We start from the raw sequence: 24,488 nt of genomic DNA on the forward strand, positions 1-24,488 counted from the left end.
TAATTTATTTATTTTTTTCTTAATTATTGTGTTGTTTTCTTGCTAGTTTGGGTCCTGCTTGCTGGCTCTGGGATTATCTACGACGGAGCGGACAGAATGGTTACTTTTTACCTCTGAGCGGTGGCATTGACAGTTCCAGTGTTGCTTGTATCGTGTTCTCGATGTGTCGACTTGTCTTTAAAGCAGTCAATGAAGGAAGTAAGTTGAATTAGAAAATCAACATGTATCGATATGAATGTATATTTTTGAGATGAGGATTTTTAATTATTTTTTGTATTATTTGAACTATGATTCTCATCTTCGTTGTTTTTTGGGGGGTTTTTTCACAACGTTTCGATCGATGTAACCTCCGACCATCTGCAGGTGTATTCACACTGGATGTTATTGGTGAATAGTGAAAAAATGTTTGGTTTATTTGCTTTCCCAACGAACACAGCCGTTAGAAATTTAAAATGCAAATAGCGCCAAAGTCTGAAAATGGTCGGAGGTTACATCGACCGAAACGTTGTGGAAAAAAAAAAGAACAAGATGAGAATCATAGTCTAAATAATACAAAAAATAATCTATCGATATGTTTGTATGCATGACTGCAGCTATCAAACAAAAAAAGTGAAAAAGTGGTAAAGAAACAAATATATTACAAACATATTTTAGTTACTCTTCTACCTACCTGGATAAGTTTTTATTGTTTGAATTTATTTTAAAGTGTTTATTTACTTTGAAATACAAGTAGTAGTGAGTCTTATATTAGAAAAATAAAAACATGCCTGACAGTAGACGATCACTTATGCTGCTCAAAACACAAAGGTAAACAAAATACTGAGAGAAACCAATCCAATAAATAACATGGTGACAGTTATTGATTGGCTTCTATCAGAATTTTGTCTATTTTTCGAGTTTTGAGCAATTATTGAAACTCCCTAGATCACAGTCCCATGTCCACCATCTGGTCATTCTAACTTTGAAACTCGGCACTACCTCTGTTTCAAACTTAAAAAACACTTTTAAATAAATTAAAACACAAAAAAATTATCCAGGAAGGTAGAAAGATATCTTATCTTGCCTTTGGTAACATTTTGTTGTTATATATTTGTTTTTTGACCATTTTTTCAGTTTGTTGTTAATACTAATAAATGCCCAAATTATCTATATGTAATATGATCACTGAATCAATCGGTTCTTGTTCCAAATTCCCCATCTATTAAAAAAATAAATGCATAAAAATCTGTATCATGTATGCAGTTGTGATAAAATGAAAATATTATATTCCAAAAATTACTTGAATTGATCCAGTAGCTTTATTTTTACAAAGAAAATCAAATTTTATGAGTATCCAAGAAGTGACTGTCTTGTTTGCCATTTAAAAAAAAATGTTAGGAAACAAAGGGCAGATAACTGAACAATCTTTCATAATTATGCTTACTAAATTTATATTTTAATGTCTACTAAAATTATGCTTACTAAATCTATATTGTAATGCCTACAAATTCCCATTAATCACTTAAAAATAATTTTCTTTATAAAAATAAATCTACTTGATCAATTTATATGATTTTTTGGGATATGATATTTTCGTTGGGTCACAGATACATACCTCATACAGATTTTTTAAATTTTTTATTTAGTGGAAATTTTGGCTAAAAACCAATCAGTCTTTGTTTTCTAGGCACATGCAAAATAAACGACCGATAACCTAAAATGCATAAACATTTTGACCCCTTCCTTCATTTAAAAATTCACCAAAAGTCAGGAAATCAACCAATTTTTAATGAAATTTTCAGTATTTAATTAACAATTACAGAATATAATGAACTATTATTTTTTCTTTAATTTTAGTTCAAATGTATTATTTTTTATAAACAAAAAATACTTTTGTTTGAGTTAAAATTTTAAGTACTAAAAAAAAAAGACGCATGAATTTCTGTTTGCTTTTTTTATAAAAATAAGGCAGTGTAGATCTTAGGAATTAGAAAAAAAAATATATTGTTTCAGGAACATTTCGAAAATAGCCCGTAAATGAAATGAAAAAATTAATTTCTTAAACTATCAATATTATCATTGAATAAAGTTTATTCAATATTTTTATATTCTCTATAATTATTAGATTGTTTTTACTTTTTCTTTTTTTTCCAATGAATAATCTGTCAGTGTAATCAATTGACTTTTTTTCACACTTAAAATGTACTTTTATTTAAAAAGGATTAATTTACTGTTACAACACGTTTGAGAATAAATCGAGTTGTCATGTTAAAAAATAAATAAATATTCTAATTAAACAACCACTTTCTTTTTATTACAACAAAAAGGATTTCCTAAATTAATGAATATTTTTTATTATCTTCGAAAATACAGAAATTAAGGTATAATAATGTTTCAATTCCTCTATAAATTTTAAAATAACTTTGACTTTCTGACAATTTTGGGCTCCCATAGAACTTATGCGCAACAATTTAGCTGTGGTTTTGATTGTGCAAAGCTGGATCTATTACCAAACTCTCTCTTTTGGGGCTAATTAAGCTTCTTTTTTTTTTTTTTTGTACAAACAAAGTGTTTCTTTTATTTAATTTAATACCTTAAGACCTTACTAATTATCTTTGAAATAATCCCAGAAAACTAATATTTATCTTTCAAGGGATTTTTACAATGAATTTATTTAACTTCAAAATTTAAGTGAACTTGTCAGTTTCTGATGGCGCCATGAAAAAATTTTTCATAATTTTTTTTTTGTCACATGTAAAAATACTTTTTTTCCTATTAGAGATTAACTTTAGGCTTTAATCTTTCAAAGACAATAAAAAAATAATCGGAAATCTACAAATTATTATATGTTGGCTTTCAAAACCATGTCCCCCTACCAGTTTCCACCATTAAATTGCACATACCTATCATCTTCCCTCTGATTAAATTGCCGTTTTTGTTTTCAATATTATTTCTTACAATTCGGGATGGTTATTTAGCCTTCTATAAATTCTCTCTTTTCATCTCTCTCTCTCTCTTTTATATGCATGAATATATTTAATATATACTAGCCTGTGGCAAAACTGTAACATATTTCTCTCCCTCTCTCTCTCTCCTCCTCCTCCACCCTCAGCCCATTCCTCTCTCTGGATATGCACATACACACAGATAACTCTCCTTTTCTCTGAGTACTGAGTTAGCATAATGGAATTAAATCCTTAAAAATAAAATCTGAGTTATTTCCCTTTAGTTAGTAACTGGTAAATAGAAATCTTCCTGACAAAACAAGCATCAGTTTAGAGTCAATTTTTACTAAATTATAAATATTATTTATCGAGGACAACACTGTCAAGAATATACCAACTTTGTGGGTGTTTGTTTTGTTGTGTTTGAGTGTTAGTTGGATATATGTACATAGATATGCACATACATACATATGTAGAGTACAGGGTTGCCTGTTATTGTGCTTGGCGATCCCATCCTCATGTTGTAATGTAGGTGGAAGAAGCAAAGGTCATGTGATAAAGACGCATGGTATGCTGTTATACGATGAAACCTAAAGTGAATTTATTTTCAGCTGAATACAAGAGTAATAGTAAGAATAGAAATAGTACAAATAGAAATAGTAAGAGTTCACTGAAAAGAGATTATGAGTGATGTTTCTTGCGTTGTTGTATTTTGATAAGAGGTTGACGGCGATGTCAGAAAGCAGGCTGGACAATCCAGACCGGAGTGCATTATTGTCACATCCTCACTTGTTGAGAGTTTCAGCGAAAAGAGAATGAATAATACAAACTGGAAGTGAATTTTTTTTTTTTTTTTTTTTTATACAGTGATCACCACTTATCAAGGCCCGGAAGCCACTCAGGGATAAGGGTTATTGCAAGTACATTACGTTAGTGTGGAGATTTGATGAAATGTAGCTGTATCGCCCCGTGGTGGCAAGGCATGGTCTTACCAGAGTTGAAGGGCGATAATCGTGTTTACCTTAAGGTCCTCCATTTGTGTCTGTATCCGTGTGTGGAGAACTAAGTTCCCATACATACATCCATACACATATTTACATACATATATGTGCACTTGAATTCCTACTAGACACTATCCTCGAGTGTCTAAGGCCTCTCTATACAGGGATCTGTCAGAACAACCTGGCATGAGGATACTTTTTCCCTTGAAGTAAACTCAGACCAAATATTCAAAATCACATAATATTCGCTGCTCAAATAAGATCTTCTCACTATGGCTAACTTACATTAGCTTTTACGAGGAATGGTGCACCTTCTCCAAGTGATGTTACCTCAAGTAACAACATGAAGCTGAATACTCCACCAGACTAGATAAATTCTTGTCCTTGAATCCAGTAAGACCAAGAGACCAAAATGAAAGATATACTGCAACATATGAAAATGGATAATTGGGGAGAAGAAAATTGTTCTCAATTTCTTTGTTTGAGAGATAAAGAACTTTAATGGAACATTCGAATATCTATGTATCTCATGTAGAGTTCAAGTGTAGCTGCAGGTAGTGGGCTCCTTGATTTCTGAGAACTTCAACTGAAGTAAACTAAAACAAAAAAGAGAAATACTTAGATATATGTGCACATAGATACACACACATAAATACATACATACATAACTGTTTATGATATTATAGATTTTCTTTTTAGTCATTAAACTTTTTTTTGTTTTAATTAAAGATGCACAGGTAATCAGTGACATGAGACGGATTGTTGGTGACGAAAATTATATGCCGTCAAGTCAGCAGGATTTGGCCAATAACATCTTCACAACTTGTTACATGGCCTCGGAGAACAGTTCTGAAGAAACAAAGTCCAGAGCTTCAGAATTGGCCAAAGAAGTTGGCAGGTGAGTTACTCCCATGCAATAACCATCTAGTCCTAAATCCTCTAATAATTGCCGTGAAATTCTATTAATCCTCTGCAAGTAACATTAGTGAGAACTGTCATCGCTATGTGTGAAATCTATGTCATCCTTCACTAGATAACATCGCTGCTGACCCTAATACTGTTTCTGTAGTCTTTTCTTCTGGCCGTGTTGTCATCTCTCGCATTAACAGCTGCTGAGGTGTTACAGCTTCAAAAGTATATATAAAAAAAATAACAACTTAAAAAAACAGCATATTCTGTGGATGTCTGTTGGGTTCTGTGTACGTGTGTGATACCGTCACGTGAAAAGTCTGTTGAGGCCTCTTTATCGTCAGTTGATCAATACATCTCCTCATCTCGACCTCCTAAAACTCTTTTAATCTGGTCCAACCCATGACTTGCATTCGACTGATCCTAACTTGCAACTCTCCTCAACTCTGTTGTCAACTGTTGCAAACACAAAACTGTCCACAATCCACTCCAACTATTGTGAGCTGTTGCCGAAACTCATCACCACACCTGAAATTCTAGACTATATTGACCAATCTCTTGTTTGGTTCTTTTGTCCCAAATTACCGTTACACCTTGTTCAACAATTCCATTTTTGTTTTCTTTTGTGTTCCTTTGTGAACAACTTCATATCTATAGTTCTGCTGATAAACTTATTTCCTATTTTTTTTTTTGTTATATTTTTCTCTTTTTCTTTTACTTTACACTTCGGATAACATCGATAGCAGCACAGCTGTGTCAATCAGAACATTTTGGCAATATGTAGGGCACAATCTTGAAAAGAAAACTGACCCACTCTTCTTCACTTAACCATTGTAATTTACACCAACAAATCTCTGTAATCCCCAAAGGAAAACTAACAGAATTCCTCATCACTAACGCCATAATTCACATTAATAACAAATTTCAGCATGCAAATGACCAAGCTAGTTCTGCAAAGTCACATTACAGCAGAAGAAGAGAGAATAAAAAGGAAAAAAAGAAGAGACAAACAAAAGGATACATGTTGCAAGAGAAACACAGGTGTTCAAGACGTGTTCGGAGAAGTATGTACTTTGCGTGTGGCTGGAGAAAGAATTGCATGCAGGGAAAAGGTTGTTTTCTAGACATGGCCGGAAAACAACAGCGAGTGAACCACGCGGTTGGTGCGAGCATCTCCAAAGAACATAGCATATGGCATCAACCAAATGAACTGTTTAAAACAAGATGTAAAGTGTTGTTGGAAATACAAAGAATAAATGCCTTTTCTTTAAAGCTGAAAAAGTGAGTCAAATTTCTTTCCTCATCCTTTCTTCTGTTTCCTTGCGACGGCATCCACATGTTGACATGTAATGTTCCACTTTGAACAATATTTATTTCCTGCTGACAAACCCCACTTCTTCTTTTTTTGTTATATTTTTTCCTCTTCTTTTTTACTTCTTTAACGCTTGGGATAACATCGGTAGCAGGTGCCAATCTAGGCATTTTGCCAATATGTAGAGCATAATCTCAAAAAGAAAATTTTCAGAACTCCTCTTCACTAACACCACAATAATTCACACCAACAAATCTGTCATCCCTAAAGAAAAAATTTTAAAAATTCCTTTTCGCTAATGCATAGTTTACATGAACAGTGAATCTGTTTATTTTTTATCTCAACTGTCAAAACACTCCATGTCATCCCCAATTTGTTCTTCTTAAAGCAGCTATTCCACTCATATGCAAATTAATACCACATAAACAGAATCCATCTACAAACACAAGTTCTTTACTTTTTTTTCTTCTCCTGATTCTTGCACCTGATAGACCAAATTGATGCACTGCCGCATGTGTGAATATTATCTTCAATTCCACAAAGCTATCTAAGGTTGACAGATTCTTTTCTTTAATGGAAAGAAAACTCCTTAATTACACATCAAAATCAAGAAACATTAGGTTTACTGAGTCGCACTCCCTAATCATGTTACAATTAATTACATCAAGTTCTAATTGTCTCATTATGGTAGTCTTCATAGGCAAAGAGAAAGAGAAAAGCTATCTCAAATATTTTGATGTGGTCACATAGATCTTTACAAAACAAAGGCTGTACTTTAGTAGCATAATTAGCCACTGAATTGTTATTGTTTGGATCAAATGGGTTTCAAGAATGAGCGTTTTTATAAACTTTTACTTCTGGTTAAATGATAACAAAACTACGCATTCTCATCTTTAGGGTTATCTTCACAACATCTCAATCAATGTAACCTCCGAACTTCGTCAAGTGTATCATGTCAAACTCTGGAATCTTTCTGTCAATCTTGAGAATCAGCACAGACTTTCAAACAGAACCCTGCATTAAATCAACAAGGGTAACATGTTCTCATTCCATCAGCCATGACTGGGTAAAAGTCCTTAATAATTTGCAATTGTATTTTGAGTATTCATGCAAGGATCTGTAGTGTAGTGGATAAAGTACTTGGTAAAATTCAATTGTAAGTTGCACTCTTCTGGAGGTTGAAGGTTCAATCCCCAGTGTAAGCGGCATTTAAAAATACAATTGTAAATTACTTAGGATTTCTACCCAGTCATGGCTGATGCAACAAGAACATACCACCTTCATGGATTAAATAAAGGATTCCATTCAAAATTCTATGCAGATTCTCAAATTTGACAGAAAGATTTTTTGAGTTTGACAAGTTTGAAGAAGATTGGAGGTTTGAGTGTTCATGACTGAAGAATTGAAATAATACTAATGTCAGATTCAGTCACTTGAGTGCCATAGCATAGAAGTCAGTTTGTATTGTCTTAAGCGCTGCATTTTAACATTCGTTTGAGAAACAAAAAATTAAGTTTTAAGCAAACAAATTAAATTTAAAGAATTGTTTTTGGAATAAAAAAATTAGAACATTTTTCCAGGTTTGATACCGCTTAAAAGTTGCAATGTTTTTATTTCCAATTCCAATTTTGCTAACGCTAATTGGCTTATAATAAATTCCAAAACAATTTGTATTATTTAGATTCTTCTGACTACTGTTTTAAATCTGAGTGTTATTATAATAACGTTTTGATCAATGCAACCTCTGACCTTCTTCAGGTGTATCTTGTCGAATTCTAGAATGTTTCTGTTGAACTCTGGGAATCTGGATAGAACCCTTCATTTACTTCATAGGGGTAGCATGCTTTCATTCCATCAGCTCTGATTGGGATAGAAGTCCTAAGTAATTCACAATTCCGTCCAGGTTCGGCAAAAACATTCCCGAGTTTGGCAAAATACACCTGAAGAAGGTCGGAGCTTACATTGACTGAAACATGAAAATGACGCTGAAGATGAGAACAGTAATCTGAAGAATCTAAATAATACGAATAACCAATCCTTGTCTCAGAAATTCAGAAACGTAATAATTTTTTTTTTGTTTATTTGTCTGGGTCTGGCTGTTGATTAGAAATTCATATATATATATATATATATATATATATATATATATATATCTGAGTCACATTTACCATCGTCAGTCAGATGTGAAAAGAAATGAACACTGTAATTTAGTTTTAAATATTCAGAATATTTTAAAACAAGAAAAAATGGCAGACACAAGATTGTTTTTCTCGTTTTTAATGTTAATTAAAACCCATGTATTTGTCTTAAAATACTTTTTGGTTGCAATTACTGCATGTGTTACAACCATATACAGCACGCATGTCAAGTTCATAGTACTGCAAAATGGCTGTTATAAAGTGAGGAAAATTATAATTCTTACATATGATTACATTTACATTATAGACTGCCTAGAGTGCTCAATTCTTTTATGAAGAAGCAACTATTTATATCCTTGCTTAAGAGGTCAATCCATGAGAGGAAAGCAAATTTATTATTATTATTTCGATACTTTGGACTACTGTTCTCATCTTGAGTGCGATTTTTACAATGTTTCAGTCAATGTAACTTCTGAACTTCCTCAGGTGTATCTTGTCAAACTCTGGAATATTTCTGTTGAGTTTAGAAATCTGCACAGAAATTTGAATGGAAATATTAACTTAATCTACAGTAATAACATACTCTTGTTCCATCAGCCGTGACTGGGTAGAAATCCTAAGTAGTTTGCAATTATATTTTGAATTTTGCCTGCTCTGAGGATTGGCCCTTCAACCTCTAGAAGAGTGTAACTTACAACTGATCACTCAATATGATAATAAAAAAAATTACTTAGGACTTCTACCCAGTCATGGCTGATGAAACAAGAGCATGCTACCCCTATGTGTTAAATAACAGGTTCGTGTGAAATTCTGTGCAGATTTCTGAGTATGGTAGAAAGATTCCAGAGTTTAGCAAGACACACCTGAAAATGGTCAGAGGTTACATCAACTGAAACATTGTGAAAATAACCCTCGAGATGAGAACAGTAATTTGAAATAATACGAATAATGAATCCTCATCTAAAAAATTCAGAAACAAAACAGGATGACAGTACTAGCTTCACTCATGTCTTGAGCACGACTGACACAGTATATTTAATAATCGGGTTTTCGAATTTCAGCTTGAAGCATTAGCACACCTAGCCATATTGAGAAACTGGGGTACCATGAGACGACTGTCTAGGGATGATTACATTTGCTATCTTCTCATGGAGTGACCTCTCTAGTAAGGGAATAAATGGTTGCCTCTTCGTAAAAGACTTGAGCACTCTGGACAGTCTAGATGAAAACGGTAGTCCGAATAATTTAAATAATACTCTTGCTTTCTGCTCATCATTTTCAGCTATCACATGAGCATCTGCATTCAGAAAGTCATATCCGTCCTCCTTGCCGTTTTCATTTCTGCCATGGGGGTAACGCCGAAATTCAAGAAATTTGGTGGCACATACAGAGAAAATCTGGCGTTGCAAAATATTCAGGTTGGTATACTTTATTCTTCATATGAAACAAAAATGACTAATTGAACATGTGTAAATTATTTTAAATCTGTTTAGTGGCCCTCTTTCTAAGCAAAAGATAAAAATCAAATTAACAGTTGAACACGTTTTTATTTTTTTATATTTATTTGGCAAAGTGACATTAATTTTGTAATTTTTAGTTTGATATAATTTTTAATTGAATTTATTGACTATGTGAACCTGTGTTGAATAGTGAGGTGTACATATGACAGCATATAACGGAGGATGACAATTACTTGTAGATGGTACACAGTTCATGTTTATGATAAGAGGCTGAGAGAGATGTGAGGGGATGTGAAATGGACAGTTCTTTTTAACACGGAGAAGGGAATTCATTATTTGTGATGGAGACAGTTAACAATTTGGAAAGGTGGTTCATATAATGTTCATTTACAAAGACAATGGACAAAACATATTACCTTTCGGTGGATGACAAACGAAGACAAAGGCTTACTTATATCATGATGACATTTATTCTAGCTGGATGAGATGATGATCAGGTGTTCAATGCCTTGCAGAATTACATTGTCGTGTCTCCCTTTTTGGTTCGCTTCTGAAAGAGGCTTCGGCTAAGTCACTCTTCCAACTCTCTGTCAATTCCAAACTCTTCTGACTGTAACTGCCTCTAACTTAACTGAATATATTGTAATCTATATATATATATATATATATATATGTATATATATATATATATATAAACTTAACTGTATATATTGTAACTATCTTTCCTTGTGATGTCAGAATGTACTCAGACATGTGAATGTCTCCTCACATAGATTTACATATTACACATGTCTCCAACACACTTTTGGCAACACAAAGAAAATTCCTTAATTTATATTCTTTTAATACGGAGAAGGGAATTCATTAATGATGATGGAGGACTGACAACACTTTGGAACATATCGAGAATGGCATATAACGGAGGATAAGACATTTCTATAACAGTATACATGGTGACGATGATTACGCAATTCTTGGAGATTTCATGTTATTCTTAGGAGAGATATGAATGTGAAGATATTTGAAATGGACAGTTCTTTTTAATACGGAGAAGGGAATTCATTATTCATGATAAGGGACTGACAGCACTTTGGAAAGGGGCTTATTATAAGTTACTTTTACAAAACGAAGACAAAGACACATTACCTTGCGGTGGATGACAAACTAAGATAAGAGCTTACAAATAACATGATGACATTTAATCCAGCTGGTTATGATGATGATCAGACATTCGATGCCTTGCAAAATTACATTTTCTTGTCTCCCTTTCTGGTTCGCTTTTGAAAAGAGCTTTGGCTAACTCAACTCTCCTGATTCTCTGTCAACTCCGAATCCTTCTGACTTTCCTCTGAACTTCTGACTGACTTTAACTTAACTGAATATATTCTAATCTATCTTTCGTTGTGATGTCATAACATGCTCAGACATGTGAATGGCTCCTCATGTGAATTTACATATTACATGTTTCCAACACGCTTTTGATAACACAAAGAAATTCCTTAATTTACATTGTCCAATTCTACTTGCTCTCACCCAATTATTTGTATAGTTATTTCTAACACAATGGACAATGCTCTATATTCCTATCATCGTATATAATTTGCAGCATGTATTTTTTAACTTTTGATTACTGGGTTCGATTCTAGCCTTTTCCTTTCAGAAATATTATCTTCAATTCTATTTACTTTGTTTCTATAATTACCGGGACCTGTCCCCTTTCATATACAACAACTATATTTGAAGTGAGTACTTTAATTTTTCCAACTCTGCACAGCTGATATATCGGTCCTAGCAACATAGCTAAATAGATGACACAGCCAATATTTCGGCCTTCTAATAACATGTTATCAATCGCTTATTGTCTTTTTGGCTAATTATTGCTTAATTGTGTAAGGGTCCAAAGGGTTACATTTTTTTTATAGTTTAACACTTTTTAAAACAAAGAATAAAAATTGGATTCACAGTTGAACATTTTTATGATTTGCCAAAGTTAGGGGCATTTATTAATATAGATAGCACAAACAAAAAAGTCGTCAAGAAATAAATATATAGCAAAGAAATGTTACCAAAGGCAAGATAAGTTACTCTTCTACCTATCTGAATAAGTTTTTTAACTTATTTTAAAGCGTTTATTTAATTTAAAACGCAAATAGTGTTGAGTATTATGTTAGAATGAGAAAAAATGGCGGATACAAGACGGTTACCTTTGTAATCCTGATAATCTGTAGATCCATGTTATTATACAATATTTGAAATTAGTTTTTTTAAATCTTTTTAGCGTATCAATTTCTAAACAAAAAATGAAAATCAAATTAACAGTTGAAATTTTATTTGCTAAAGCTAAATTCTTGCTTTGATATATATTTTTGAATAATAAAACATTCCAACTATTTATTCTTTGTTTATTACAACTAAAGGGAGTGGGTCAATTAGAGCCCCCCCCCCTCCAAAAGAGGAGGAGGAGGAAGAAAAAGAGTGTGGGAGTTGAACACTTGAATAGAGCACTTAATGAATTAATTTATATGAAAGCTGAGTTAATCGACGTTTGTTTGCCTAGTTGGCCAAACGGGATCTGATCGCTCTTGACATCGATGTGAATGTGTGGGAGGAGCTAGCTGAAGATAGACCAGTATGGAGGCATGTCTTGAGTAAGGGTGGCAAAGGACTTGAGAACCTTTGGTTCAAGAGGCTGGTGCAGAGAAGATACAACTAGTGACTACGTTTACTGTTGCTTGCATTAATCTTTCGTAGATTGCTTGCCATTATTATTATCATCATCATCATCATCCCCCCCACAAAGTATTTTTTTATATATATACTTGAATTACATAAAATACACGTTAAAATATTCCTTAGTTCTGGGATTTCATTCTGGTTTAAATGTTATTAAAATCAAAGGTGCAGTATTTCAAATATGATTCTGCTTCCCTTAGCGACCCTCATTATAAGAAACAAAATAACAATTCACTAAATCTGAAATTTATAGATGTCTATTATTATTCTAAAAATGCGTTAATCAATATTCATTATTTTTTTATCACTTAATTATATTTTTAAAATAACCGATCTTTAATATTAAGGCACTATAGGTAAATTATACTAAAATATACAACTAAACTTAACTATGATATATAAACGAGGGTCCTTCCAAAAGTAAAGCCTTCTATTTTTTAATTCAAAAAGTGAAGAAAACATAACTACAATAATACACACACACACACACACACACACACACACACACACATATATATATATATATATATATATATATATATATATATAGGAGTAGGTAGTAGTTTGCTTGAAGCATTGTTGGTAAAAAAAAAAATTATATATATATATATATGTATATATATATATATATATATATATGAAGGTTGTTCCAAAAGTAGAACCTTGTATTTTTTAACTCAAAAAGTTGAAGAACTACCAAGATGGAGGTGGTACCATTAAAACATGCAACCTTTGGTGCTCCAGAATTTAGTTTTCTACATAGTCACCATCATTCTCAATGCACTTGTCAGGAATTCAGTGGTGCATTGTTGCTCTTGATGTATGTCTATGACAGGGATTGCTTTCTTAGAGTCTCGCACTGTAAATGTCTGCACACAAAGAGATGAAACTTTCAGGTCATGAATGCATAAGTTTAGTCATCATAACAATGCAATTTGCAATCCCCTCTAATTCATTAGGGTGGAATAAAAAATAGGGAGCATTACTTTTGGAACACCTCTCAGATATATTAGAATTCGTAAAATCGTGAATAATAATACATTCTCCATTACAAAATAGAAGATTGACAGAATAAAGTTACACATGGTTTACAAACTAGATGATGTCATAAATGGCTAAGAGCAGGAGTGCTCATCGTCCCTGATGTAATGCATATGAGTACATCCGGGTTGCTCCTTACAAGAATATGATTGGCTGGTTAAGCCATAAATACTGACTGGTGGGGTTGCCTAGAAGAGGTGTTGTAAGGTATGCCGAAAGCCTCACGCTTAAAGATATACCAGCTCCGACCATGAACACTTGTTCGGTAAGACAATTTACTAGATTTTCACTAGAATATTATAGCCAAGACCAAGCAGCTACTTCAAACAAAGTCCCTCAGGCCAAGATCACAGTGTAGTATCTGTTCTGATGCTACACTTCATCTTTTCTGTCCTCTGTCAGTGGTGGAGGAATCCTTCATGACTGAGACAATTTTTTTTTTTTCCTATCCAAAGTGCCCTTTTTTTGGGGAACTGGATTTTCCCCACATTAAAAACTGATCTTGTGTCTAACTCTACCCTCGTGGGGAGGCAAGTAAATGGGTACTTCAAACAAATATATCCCTTTTGCGGGAAATATCAGTCCCTTATATATTCCTGGACAATACCGTTTAACTCTGCTATAAAGAAGTAAATGTGTGTAAGTATATGAGAAGAAAATTTGATGAATATTTTTATTTGTAATTTTTTTTTTTCCTCAAACAGGCTCGTATCCGAATGGTTTTAGCTTATCTTTTTGCTCAGCTGAGCTTGTGGGCTCGAGGCAAACCTGGAGGTCTTTTGGTTTTGGGCTCAGCCAATGTCGATGAAAGGTGAATAAGTACAATTTTTTTTTCTAAATCTGTTATAGAATTATTTTCAATATCTGATTTTTTTTTTCTTCTTATATTTTGTTATGTTTGTATTTTTCCTTTTTTTTTGTTTCAAACATTTTTTATTTGTAACGAGATTACCCTGTAGTAAAAGTACTATTGTGTCATGGTCTTTTAATAGTGTCCATTTTGGATTATGGTAGCATCGCTGAGTATTGCCAAAATCACACTGATATTAAAAAAATATTTTGTTTTATTGTTATTCACCTCAAACAAGGTATATTGTCACTTGAATGTTTAGGATCATATTTACGAGTACAAAGACCCTACATAAAGAGCAGTGAGACATCTGTTTACATTACATTTAAATTTCTGGATGTTAATATGGTCAGGAAAGCAGTTAGAGGGTATTCTAAAGTCTAGCAGTTAAAAAGCAGAAACTATTAGAGTAGAAGGCATTCTACAATAAAGTAATGGGATATTGCTGCTTGTTGGGTTAGCCAGGGGTATTTACATTGAGGGTGACATAAGTGCTACAAGTTCGTCAGGTCACATTCCTTTACAGCACTTGTAAAAAAGGCATAGTGATACAACATTGTGACACTGGGACAAGGGTTGGAGTTTGGCCGCTAGAGTGGGACCTATTAGATTGGAGACTGTTTTTGGACTGTCTAAGAAGGCGAGACTATTAGTAGATGCACCAGCTTAGATGTGGCAACAATGCCCATGCAGAAGCGAATGGTAACTTTGTAGAGATATAGGATACCCTTAGGTGTGAACAATTTTCTAGCATGGTAGAAGGAGCCTACCTGGTTTGCAAGAGCAAAAGTTCTCTCGCCTATGCTCTTCAATTATGCCATCAAATAGATCACATCAAACGCCGCGAGCCAACTTTCATCGTGTAACAGTAATTTGTGGTCGATGAATGCTGAGGATATCGCCATATTTGGTAACAGTTTCACTGACATTCAGTTGACCATAGACAGGATACAATCTTACACTTCAAAGATTGCCATGAAGATAAACACCAATAATGTGGTGATGCCTTTGTAAAAAAAAAAAAAAAAAAAAAAAAAAAAAAGACAAAGTTACTGATGGCAGGTTTCTTTCAAAATGAAAAACAGCCAGTTGCCCGAGACACAGAAACCAATTGAAGAGGTGGATCAGTTCAAATATCTTGGCACAACAGACCAAGGGGAGGAAAACATCCTCAACGGCATCAGCAATTCTTGCACCGCCTTCTGTCAACTTTGATCACAGCTCTGATCTCAAAAAGAAATAAGGCTGAATACCAATGTCAGGATCTACCAAACTGTCATTATTCTCCTTATGACTATGGCTAGGACAACAGCATATTCTTTTCATTGTTTTGACTTTCAAGTGTGTATCCGTTGATATCTTTTATAGCTTTTATATAGAGTGATGTGGTTCTCGGTTGATTAACTGTCTGTGTTGGATATATACTTGTGAATCAAAACAATGAAAAGAATATGCTGTTGTCATGGCCCTAATTATGAAACTTGGCCTATGCAGACTTAAGTCACCTATGCAAACTGGCCATCATTGCCTATGCTGCATACACTGTGTCCATTTATTTCCGACAGTACAATTTACGCTTGCTGCAAGATTCGCTCCCTTCAAAAATCTCTCCTTACCAGATGCTTTATTGGTTTGGTTATGCCCTTCGTTGACACTCCGGTGACTTCATCCATGAAGTCATTGACCAAGCATCACCACCAGACTGAAAGAAATGTTGAAGTGGTCAACTCAAAATCTGGCTTAGGACAATGACACCAGATACTGAACTGATTCTGGAACCTCACTTTTATGGTGTCTATCGCTAGAACCACCAGTGGCTTGCACTCATAGTGGAAGCAGCCTTGGATTGCCGTGCCTGGCCTGTCAGTATTCAGCATGTGGTGAACCAAACTGACCTATGATGAATACCACAATCATAAGCATGATTAACAGCAATGGCTAATGTTCATTTCTTATATTTACTTTGTTTTTAGAAATTTTGATGTTTGCTAGTCAAATTTCTTTTTCAGCTTGCGTGGTTACATGACGAAATATGACTGTTCAAGTGCCGACTTAAATCCAATTGGAGGAATCAGTAAGACTGACTTGAAGAAATTTATTTTCTTTTGCATCAAAGAATTTGATTTGGCTTCTCTTCAAACGTAAGAAAATTTATCTTTTTTTTTTCTCTTTCATAATTTAGTAGAGGTGTCCGCATGCCATCAAAAAATGAGGACATACTTTTTATATCACTTAAAACTTTTTGAGTTCAATTCACTTGGTGAAAAAGTTTTCCTTTTATTTAAATTATTATTCTTCAGTTATACGCTGCTTATGCTTGTCTTTGTGTAGACTTAGACTTAGGAACTTTCATATCCTGCGACGTATGAGGCAGTCAAAATATTCCATTGTTTTCGATCTGAAGCCAGATCTACAGTATCTTTCTAGTTTCTTCTCATTATAATTAAATCTCTCTCGATTGTCCGTTTCACTTTTGGTCTTCTTTTTCCATCAGGGGCTTGTTGGAGCACTTGGTTGGCAATTCTTTCTATGACCAATCTTCCGAGTATTTCTGAACCAACCTAAACAGCGTTTTCAGATTATTGATGATTAGTGCAGTCTCTGACTCCTTGATTGGTAATTCTATCCCTCCGTTTGATACCTAGAATCTTTCTAAGGCACTTGGAATCAAACGCTTCTAATTTCTTCTCTTGACTGATTTTTAGATGCCAAGTTTTACTTCCATATAGCAGCGTGGACAAGACCTTGCTATTATAAAATCTTGGTTTAGATCTGAAGATGAATATTTTGTTTCTTTAGAGTTGATTAAATCCTGCTGAGGCTTTACCTACTCTACACTGCAACTCATACTGTCTTGTTTATTGGGCTTCCTTAGGCGAAATTGTCAACTATGGCTATTTCATTCTGGTTGATAAAAACGTCTGTAGGTGGCTGATGTGTCCCAGAGAGCATGTTTTAAGTTTTATTAGTTTGGAGTCAATTACCTTCTTATATGCAAAGAAATCCATAATGAATTTTGACTTCTTGGAAACCGTTCCGAGATGTTCAATGAAGCGAATATCGGCCATATTTTGAATGCTTTGTTACTCTAAGTTTGGATTTATTGAAGCTCTGACATCCAGCAGCTGACTTGGTAAACACGCCTAAAATAGAATAGAAAATGGATCTTGGGTTTACTTTCAGCAGGCAGCCTTATAACTCTCATTTGACTTAACTTGAAGCGAAATTCACCCGGGATGGATTGAGTCGGCTCCTTCCATATAACACACACCATCCCAAATGAGTACAGACCATGCATAACGATCCACAGATAGTGATGGACAGCCAGACCCAGGACCAGCAGCAAACACTGTAGATCTGCGGACTGGAACTATGTTCAACATCAGCTTTGAATGGCGTATAACCACATCTTCAGCTGACCTGGCCATCTTCGCCAACTTTGGAATCGTTCTGGAACTATTGCTTTGTGGATAAACTCTCCTAGGTTGGGGTGTACAGCATGGCCAGACCAACCAAGTTTCCTCTCTAAAAGAGATTGGTTAAGTGGGATGATTCCTGCATTTCGTTTTGTCCTTACATTTCATGAGCCATATTTCTGACAAGGAGGGAAAATTTGCTGTTTTCTAGGTCAGAATGTATCTAACACTTATTGTTTGCTAGGTTTTGACCTTGACGTAATATTTTTATTTTTTTGCTCCTTACATTAAGTGGCTCCATGCTTTGTCTTGAGCGATTTCCATGAACAAATAAAAATAAAAAAACATCTTACCCAACAAAATCTCTGTTCACCTTTTTGATCTCCGTGTATCTAACAGGAGATTATGTTGGTTTGGTCACATTGAAAGAATAGATGAAAGTTCTTTGGTTGGAGAAGTATAAAAGTTGAGGTACCAGGATTAATCATGTGGAAGGCAAAGTGAAAACATGGGAGGAAGTGATAATGGTGGCTTTGAGAGAAAGAAGGATAAATAAAGACCTGGCTAGAGATAGCTTAGTTTGAAAGTCAACTTCTAAACACATGCCAGTAAAATAGTCGTTAAACTGAACATGATGATGTATATATATTAGAAAGTATGTGACCCGCTGGGTCACCCATCGATGTTATGAATCAGGATGATGGCATATCATAACTAATTATGTCTTGGAGAAGATTATGCTATTCTCATCGACTCGAGGATCTCCTTGCAACTGAATTTTACCAAGTACTTTATCCACTACGGCATAGATACATGCGGTTACTCTTCTAGAGGTTAAAGGTTCACTCCTCAATGTGGGTGACTCTTAAAAATACAATTGTGAATTACTTAGGATTTCTACTCAGTCATGGCTGATGGAACAAGAGGATGCTAATCAGGTGGATTAAAGAAAGTGGATCAAAATTTCATGCAGATTTCAAAGTTTGACAAAAATATTCTTGAATTTGACACGATACACCTGAAGAAGGTTGGAGGTTACATCAACTAAAACGTTGCACAAATAACACTCAAGATGAGAACAGTAGTTTGAAGAATCCAGATAATATGAGCTTGAAACAGCATTATGATAGCAAGATTAGTTATAGTGTATCACAATTTGTTTCGATTCATAATTTAATGAACAAATGATACTATAATATTTAAATTTAATGGTCCTGGCTATGACCTTAAAAGACATTCAGTGGTGATGCCCCATTTGGGGGCCCATGAGGGATGTAGAGTTGCCCTTTAGTTACCATTGCTTTCAGGTCCACTTTGGCCTGGAGTGGTAATATGTGTTAGGGCATCTGGTGCTAACACTTGAAGCATAAAAAATCTTTCCAAAATAGCTGAATCTTAAAAAATTTGATCTACCATAAAACATAACAACCAAACCAAACCAAACACTATTAATAAATCTATATATAAAAGTGAAAGTGTCTGTCTGTCTGTGTACATTTCCCTACAGACTCGAAATTTGATATGCAGGGTATTGAGATTTGGGAAAATCTTTGTAATCGGTTTTTGGCCAGAAATTTGGCTGGTAAGGGGTCAAAGTTCAACGATTTGACCTTTGAGAACTCTACCAAACTACTCCGCCAATTTTGGGTCTAAACACTATAAATTTTAGATGTAGGTTACTTGGACATGAATCAAACTTTTTAATTTGATTCAAGCTCAAAACAATATATTTTGGGTCTAAACACTTGAAATTTTAGATATAGGTTCCTTGGACATGGATCTAACTTAATAACTTCAGTTGAGCCCAAAACAATAAATTTTAAGGGGTCATAATAGGGGTCAAAGTTAAAAAAAATTGACCTCTGCGGTCTCTACCAAATTACTCAGACAATTTCTGGTCTAAAGATTTGAAATTTTACATAAAGGGTATTCAGAGATAGGGCAAGCTTTTTAATCGGTTTGGGTCGAAAATTTGAGCTTCAAATATATAAATCTATGTATGTATATTTGCATGTCTGCCTAAAACTTTTGACAGAGGCGACGGATTTTCACAAGATCAGTATTGTTTTAAAGCTTGGCCATTCAGACGACAAATACCAAAAAATTGGCTAAAAACATTAATTTCTTTGTCCTCAACTGGACACTTTTCTACAGGGAGGGGTCGCTTTTTTTGCCGATATTTTCGAAAGTCATCCCCTCTTTTCGATCGTCTAACCTTAATTTAAACCTACGTCACTTCCGGTTTGGCGGTGGTCGTAACAGAAAAGACGTCAGGTTTTTTCACATTCTTTTCTTCCTTCACGGTACAGGTTCGAGCCTGCCTTCCTATTACCACTTTTTTTTTGCTCAACATACACCTCCAAACCCCCGGGCAACGCCGGGCACCCATGCTAGTATTTGAAAATATAAAGAATTTAAAGCATAAAGCCGAATTATTACCTAACGTTTTTTTTTGTTTTGTTTTGTTTTTTAACTAGTGTTACCAGATCAGGCTGTCTGAAGATGCTGGCTTTCTGACTTTAAATACACTAAACATTGATGTTATTGTTTTCTTTTCCTTTGCAAAATCATGTTCTGCAAAATAAAAACAACAATTTTCCTTGACAAAACGATCAAACCAAACACCATGAATAAATATTTGAAGAGATAAAGAACTTGAAGAATAAAATCTTTTTCCCAAATGACTTGAAAAGTGTTGATATGCCATAAAACAAAACCACCAAGCCAAACCGAAACTATCATTTAAAATTTTTACGTTTCATAGCAGTTGAATTTTTCCAAAAAAAATAATTTGAATGTAGAAAAAGCCTGTGAAATTTCCATGGGATTAACTCATAAAATATTAAAGACTTTAATTTTTATATATTTATTTTATTGTAATGAGTAATTTGTGTATTTATTTATTTGCGGACTATTATCCTCATCTTCATAGTTGTTGTTTTACCACGTTTTGGCCGACTTATCCTCTGGCCTTCTTGAGACTGCTATCTTCAGACAATGCTTACCTGAAACTGTAGAGAACCATAGAGATTCAATGCCTCTATCCATTGCATCACAGGCCATCGTGACACAGTGGATAGAGGCATTGAATCTCTATGGTTCCAGCTGAGTATTGTCTGAAGATAGAAGTTTCAATCCTACCCAAAGCAGGCCAGAGGATTAGTTGGCCGAAATGTGATGAGGTAACAACTATGGAAGGCAGTAATTACTGGGGTTACAGTTAAGAGGTTCAGTATTTCTATCTTGTCGTGGTTAATCACTTGAAGAAGGCCGGAGGATGAATTGGCCGAAATGTGGTGAAACAACAAGAACTATGGAGAGGATAATAGTCCCCAAATAAATAAATACTTTAATTTTTCTTTTTCCACAGGATCTATGATGCTCCTCCGACTGCTGAGCTAGAACCTCTTGAAGATGGTAAAATTGCACAAGTAGATGAGGTAAAAAGAATTGGCGATGAAACATTTGAACAAGTTCCTGTTCTGAATGTCATTGAAAGTAAAAAGTGTTAGTTAGTTTCAAAACCCTGCCGAATAATGTTCCTTTAGTCAATCTGACACCTACGCTAATATTACATTAACTTTATTTAATTTATTAATTGTAATAATCATGAATAAATCAAAGGGTTAAATTGATCAAGCTATTCAATTTGTGTTATGTTATCAGAAGGAAAATCACCAAAGAAAATTCCTGTAAACTTTACAAATATTCTTATTTATTATATTTAAAAGCGATAGATTGTGAGAAAATAAACATATTCAATTGAAAAAAAAAAGTTTGCCAAAATATCTAATTAAACATATTTATTCTAAAAAAAAAAAATTATATGCGATATGTTCAGGATGCCCTTTTCTCTTTCCTGCAACCTCTTTCTCACAGAAGAGATGTTGCAGGCCTGTCTCTGCTTTATCATTATTTTCATGGCAAATGCTCATCTGTGCTTCAATCTCTGGTCCCACCTCGACAAACTTTCATGAAAAATACTTGTCTAGCTGAAACCACTATCAATAATTTCTCCACACTCTATCTGTGCCTAAACTTAAACGTAGATTCCATGAACGAAGCTTCTTTCTTAGCCTGTGGAACTCTCTTCTGTTTGCTTGCTTTCCAGCTGACTACCATTTGGTCGTTTTCAACTCCAATGTAAACAAATTCTTGAGCCCTCCCCTTAAGTAATCCAATTTACCAAATTTCCGCTACTAATGATTACTACGATCTTGTCCGATTTATTACTGTACACTATTTAACCCTTATTCTCGAGTGACCTCTTGGCCTTGATAAGTGGTGACTCTTATGTAAAAAAAAAATCACAAAAGTAAATAAATAGATGTTCTTATTTATTATACTGAAATGAGACAATGACTCGTAGAACTTTGTTCTCAGGGATGCAAAATTGGCTTAAACTGTCACGAAGCAAAGGCTCAAATCAGTGGATATGCATCATGGTCTAGTTTTTGAATGAAAGAAATAATTTTGTGTGCAATAAAATAAAAGCAACAAAAAATTTAGTGTAACAGAAACAAAACAAAAAAAAACACTAGCTTTTACAAATATCGAAAGCTAACAGTTTAACAGTTCGAAAAAATATGATAATTTCACATATATTAAATACTAGCAGGCTGCATTAATATTACATTTTAATTCATACAGAAACTGAGACATGTGCATGCGAGTATTGTGTTTTCTTCTAAACACTTCACTTCATGTAAGAAAAAAAATACTCAAGCTGAGATCAAAACCTAAAGACAGTGAGTCAAGTATGATAACCATTAGGCCAGCTTGACACACTCTTTAAAGTGTTTTCATTCATCTTAGTTTATTTTAAATTTTGAATCAGTTCATATGCGTGTCATGTTGGTACAGTGGTAACTGTCACCAGCTTTGAATGCTACAGTTCCGGTTTCGATGCTAGCTGATGGCACCAAAATACTTTTATTTTACTTTTGAAATCACGACTGTATAATAATATATACAAAATCTGGACAAATTAAAATATCATATTTAAGCATATTTTATGACTGGGCAAAGTCCCTTCCCCCTGCTAGTATATATATATATATATATATAAGTAATGAAATCAAAAAGATGTAGTGTTTACCTGACATACGCAAAGGTAAACTTCAAACTAATATAAATAACAGTATTTATATATAGATAATTTAATCCCAACTGAATAAAAAAACTCAATATGCAATAGAAAATAGAACTTACTATAAGAGAAAGAAAATTAAAACTAAGTTGAAATTTATAATCAAAATTTATTGTTCGACTGAATATTTACAATGTAAATTGTTTTTTGGAGTATTCAGTCGATTGTAAAGTTTAACTTACAGTTTTAATTTTGTTTCTTATATATATATATATATATATATATATATATATATATATATATATATATATATATACTAGCATTTCAGCCCGGTGTTGCCCGGGTGTTTGGAGGTGTATGTTGAGGAAAAAAAAAAAAAAAGCGGTCAATTTTTTTAATTTTGACCCCTATTATGACCCCTTAACATTTATGGTTTTGGGCTCAAATCAAGTTAAGTTAGATCCATGTCCAAGGAACCTATATCTAAAATTTCAAATGTTTAGACCCAAAATTGTCGGAGGAGTTTGGAAGAGTTCTCAAAGTTGAACTTTGACCCCTTAACAACCAAATTTCTGGCCGAAAACTGATCACATAGATTTCCCAAATCTCGGTACCTTATATATTGAATTTCGAGTCTGTAGACTTAAAATTGACAGAGTTATTGCGTAGGGAAATGTACACACACACACACAGACAGACACACAGATACACAGACACGTCCACTTTTATAGATATACTAGCATGTGTGCCCAGCGTTGCCCGGGTATTTGGAGGTGTATGTTGAGCAAAAAAAAAAAAAAAGCGGTCAATTTTTTTTAACTTTGACCTCTATTATGACCCCTTAAAATTTATTGTTTTAGGCTCAACTGAAGTTATTAAGTTAGAACCATGTCTAAGGAACTTATATCTAAAATTTCAAGTGTTTAGACCCAAAATTGTCGGAGTTTGGTAGAGTTCTCAAAGGTCAATTCATTGAACTTTGACCCCTTAACAGCTAAATTTCTGGCCGAAAACCGATTACAAAGATTTTCCCAAATCTCAATACCCTGCATATCAAATTTCGAGTCTGTAGACTTAAAATTGACAGTTATTGTGTAGGGAAATGTACACACTCAGACAGACACACAGATACACAGACACACTCACTTTTATAGATATATAGATAGTAGTAATTTATAAAATATATATGGCGATTAAGCTACACTGAATATTCTGCGTTTCATCCAATTATAGGATTCGTCAGGCTTATGCGCGAATTCTGTCGTTGCTTCTTGTTTTTATATATGTTGAGGATTTCCAGCCGGCCAATCAGCTTTCTAGTATCCACCGCGCCCCTTCCTACCAGCCATATATATATATGATTAGTTTTTTTTCTTTTTTGGAAAAAGAAATCCAGCAGAGTGTTCAATTAAAAGGAAAATCCGAAAAATAAGAGCATATTATATATATATATTGTATTTTGTGTACAGAAAGTTGTTAGATGAGACAAGTCATTAGGTACCGTCGGTTTCAAGCCCAATAATTAGGACCGTTTTAGATATTCATATCAAGCTCTCTTCTTTAATAGATGAGTATTGGCTGAAGAGAGTTTGATATGGATATCTAAAACGGTCCT

At 34.0% G+C, this 24,488-nt stretch overlaps 1 protein-coding gene across 2 annotated transcripts in view; it reads left to right on the forward strand.

The window, feature by feature from the left end:
• Positions 1 to 24,488, forward strand: part of LOC145286190 (glutamine-dependent NAD(+) synthetase-like) — a 146,807-nt gene that overhangs the window by 77,263 nt on the left and 45,056 nt on the right. For both annotated transcript variants that reach the window (XM_080134983.1, XM_080134982.1), the window contains 6 exons: positions 47 to 198; positions 4,655 to 4,823; positions 9,567 to 9,702; positions 14,223 to 14,329; positions 16,378 to 16,509; positions 21,155 to 21,224. In XM_080134983.1, coding sequence (XP_079991109.1) covers positions 47 to 198; positions 4,655 to 4,823; positions 9,567 to 9,702; positions 14,223 to 14,329; positions 16,378 to 16,509; positions 21,155 to 21,224 — 766 coding nt within the window. The remainder of the gene's footprint in view (positions 1 to 46; positions 199 to 4,654; positions 4,824 to 9,566; positions 9,703 to 14,222; positions 14,330 to 16,377; positions 16,510 to 21,154; positions 21,225 to 24,488) is intronic.

This window comes from Euprymna scolopes, chromosome 10 (assembly GCF_053919585.1).
Source record: "Euprymna scolopes isolate OS-2025 chromosome 10, ASM5391958v1, whole genome shotgun sequence".
Lineage (NCBI taxonomy): Eukaryota > Metazoa > Mollusca > Cephalopoda > Sepiida > Sepiolidae > Euprymna > Euprymna scolopes.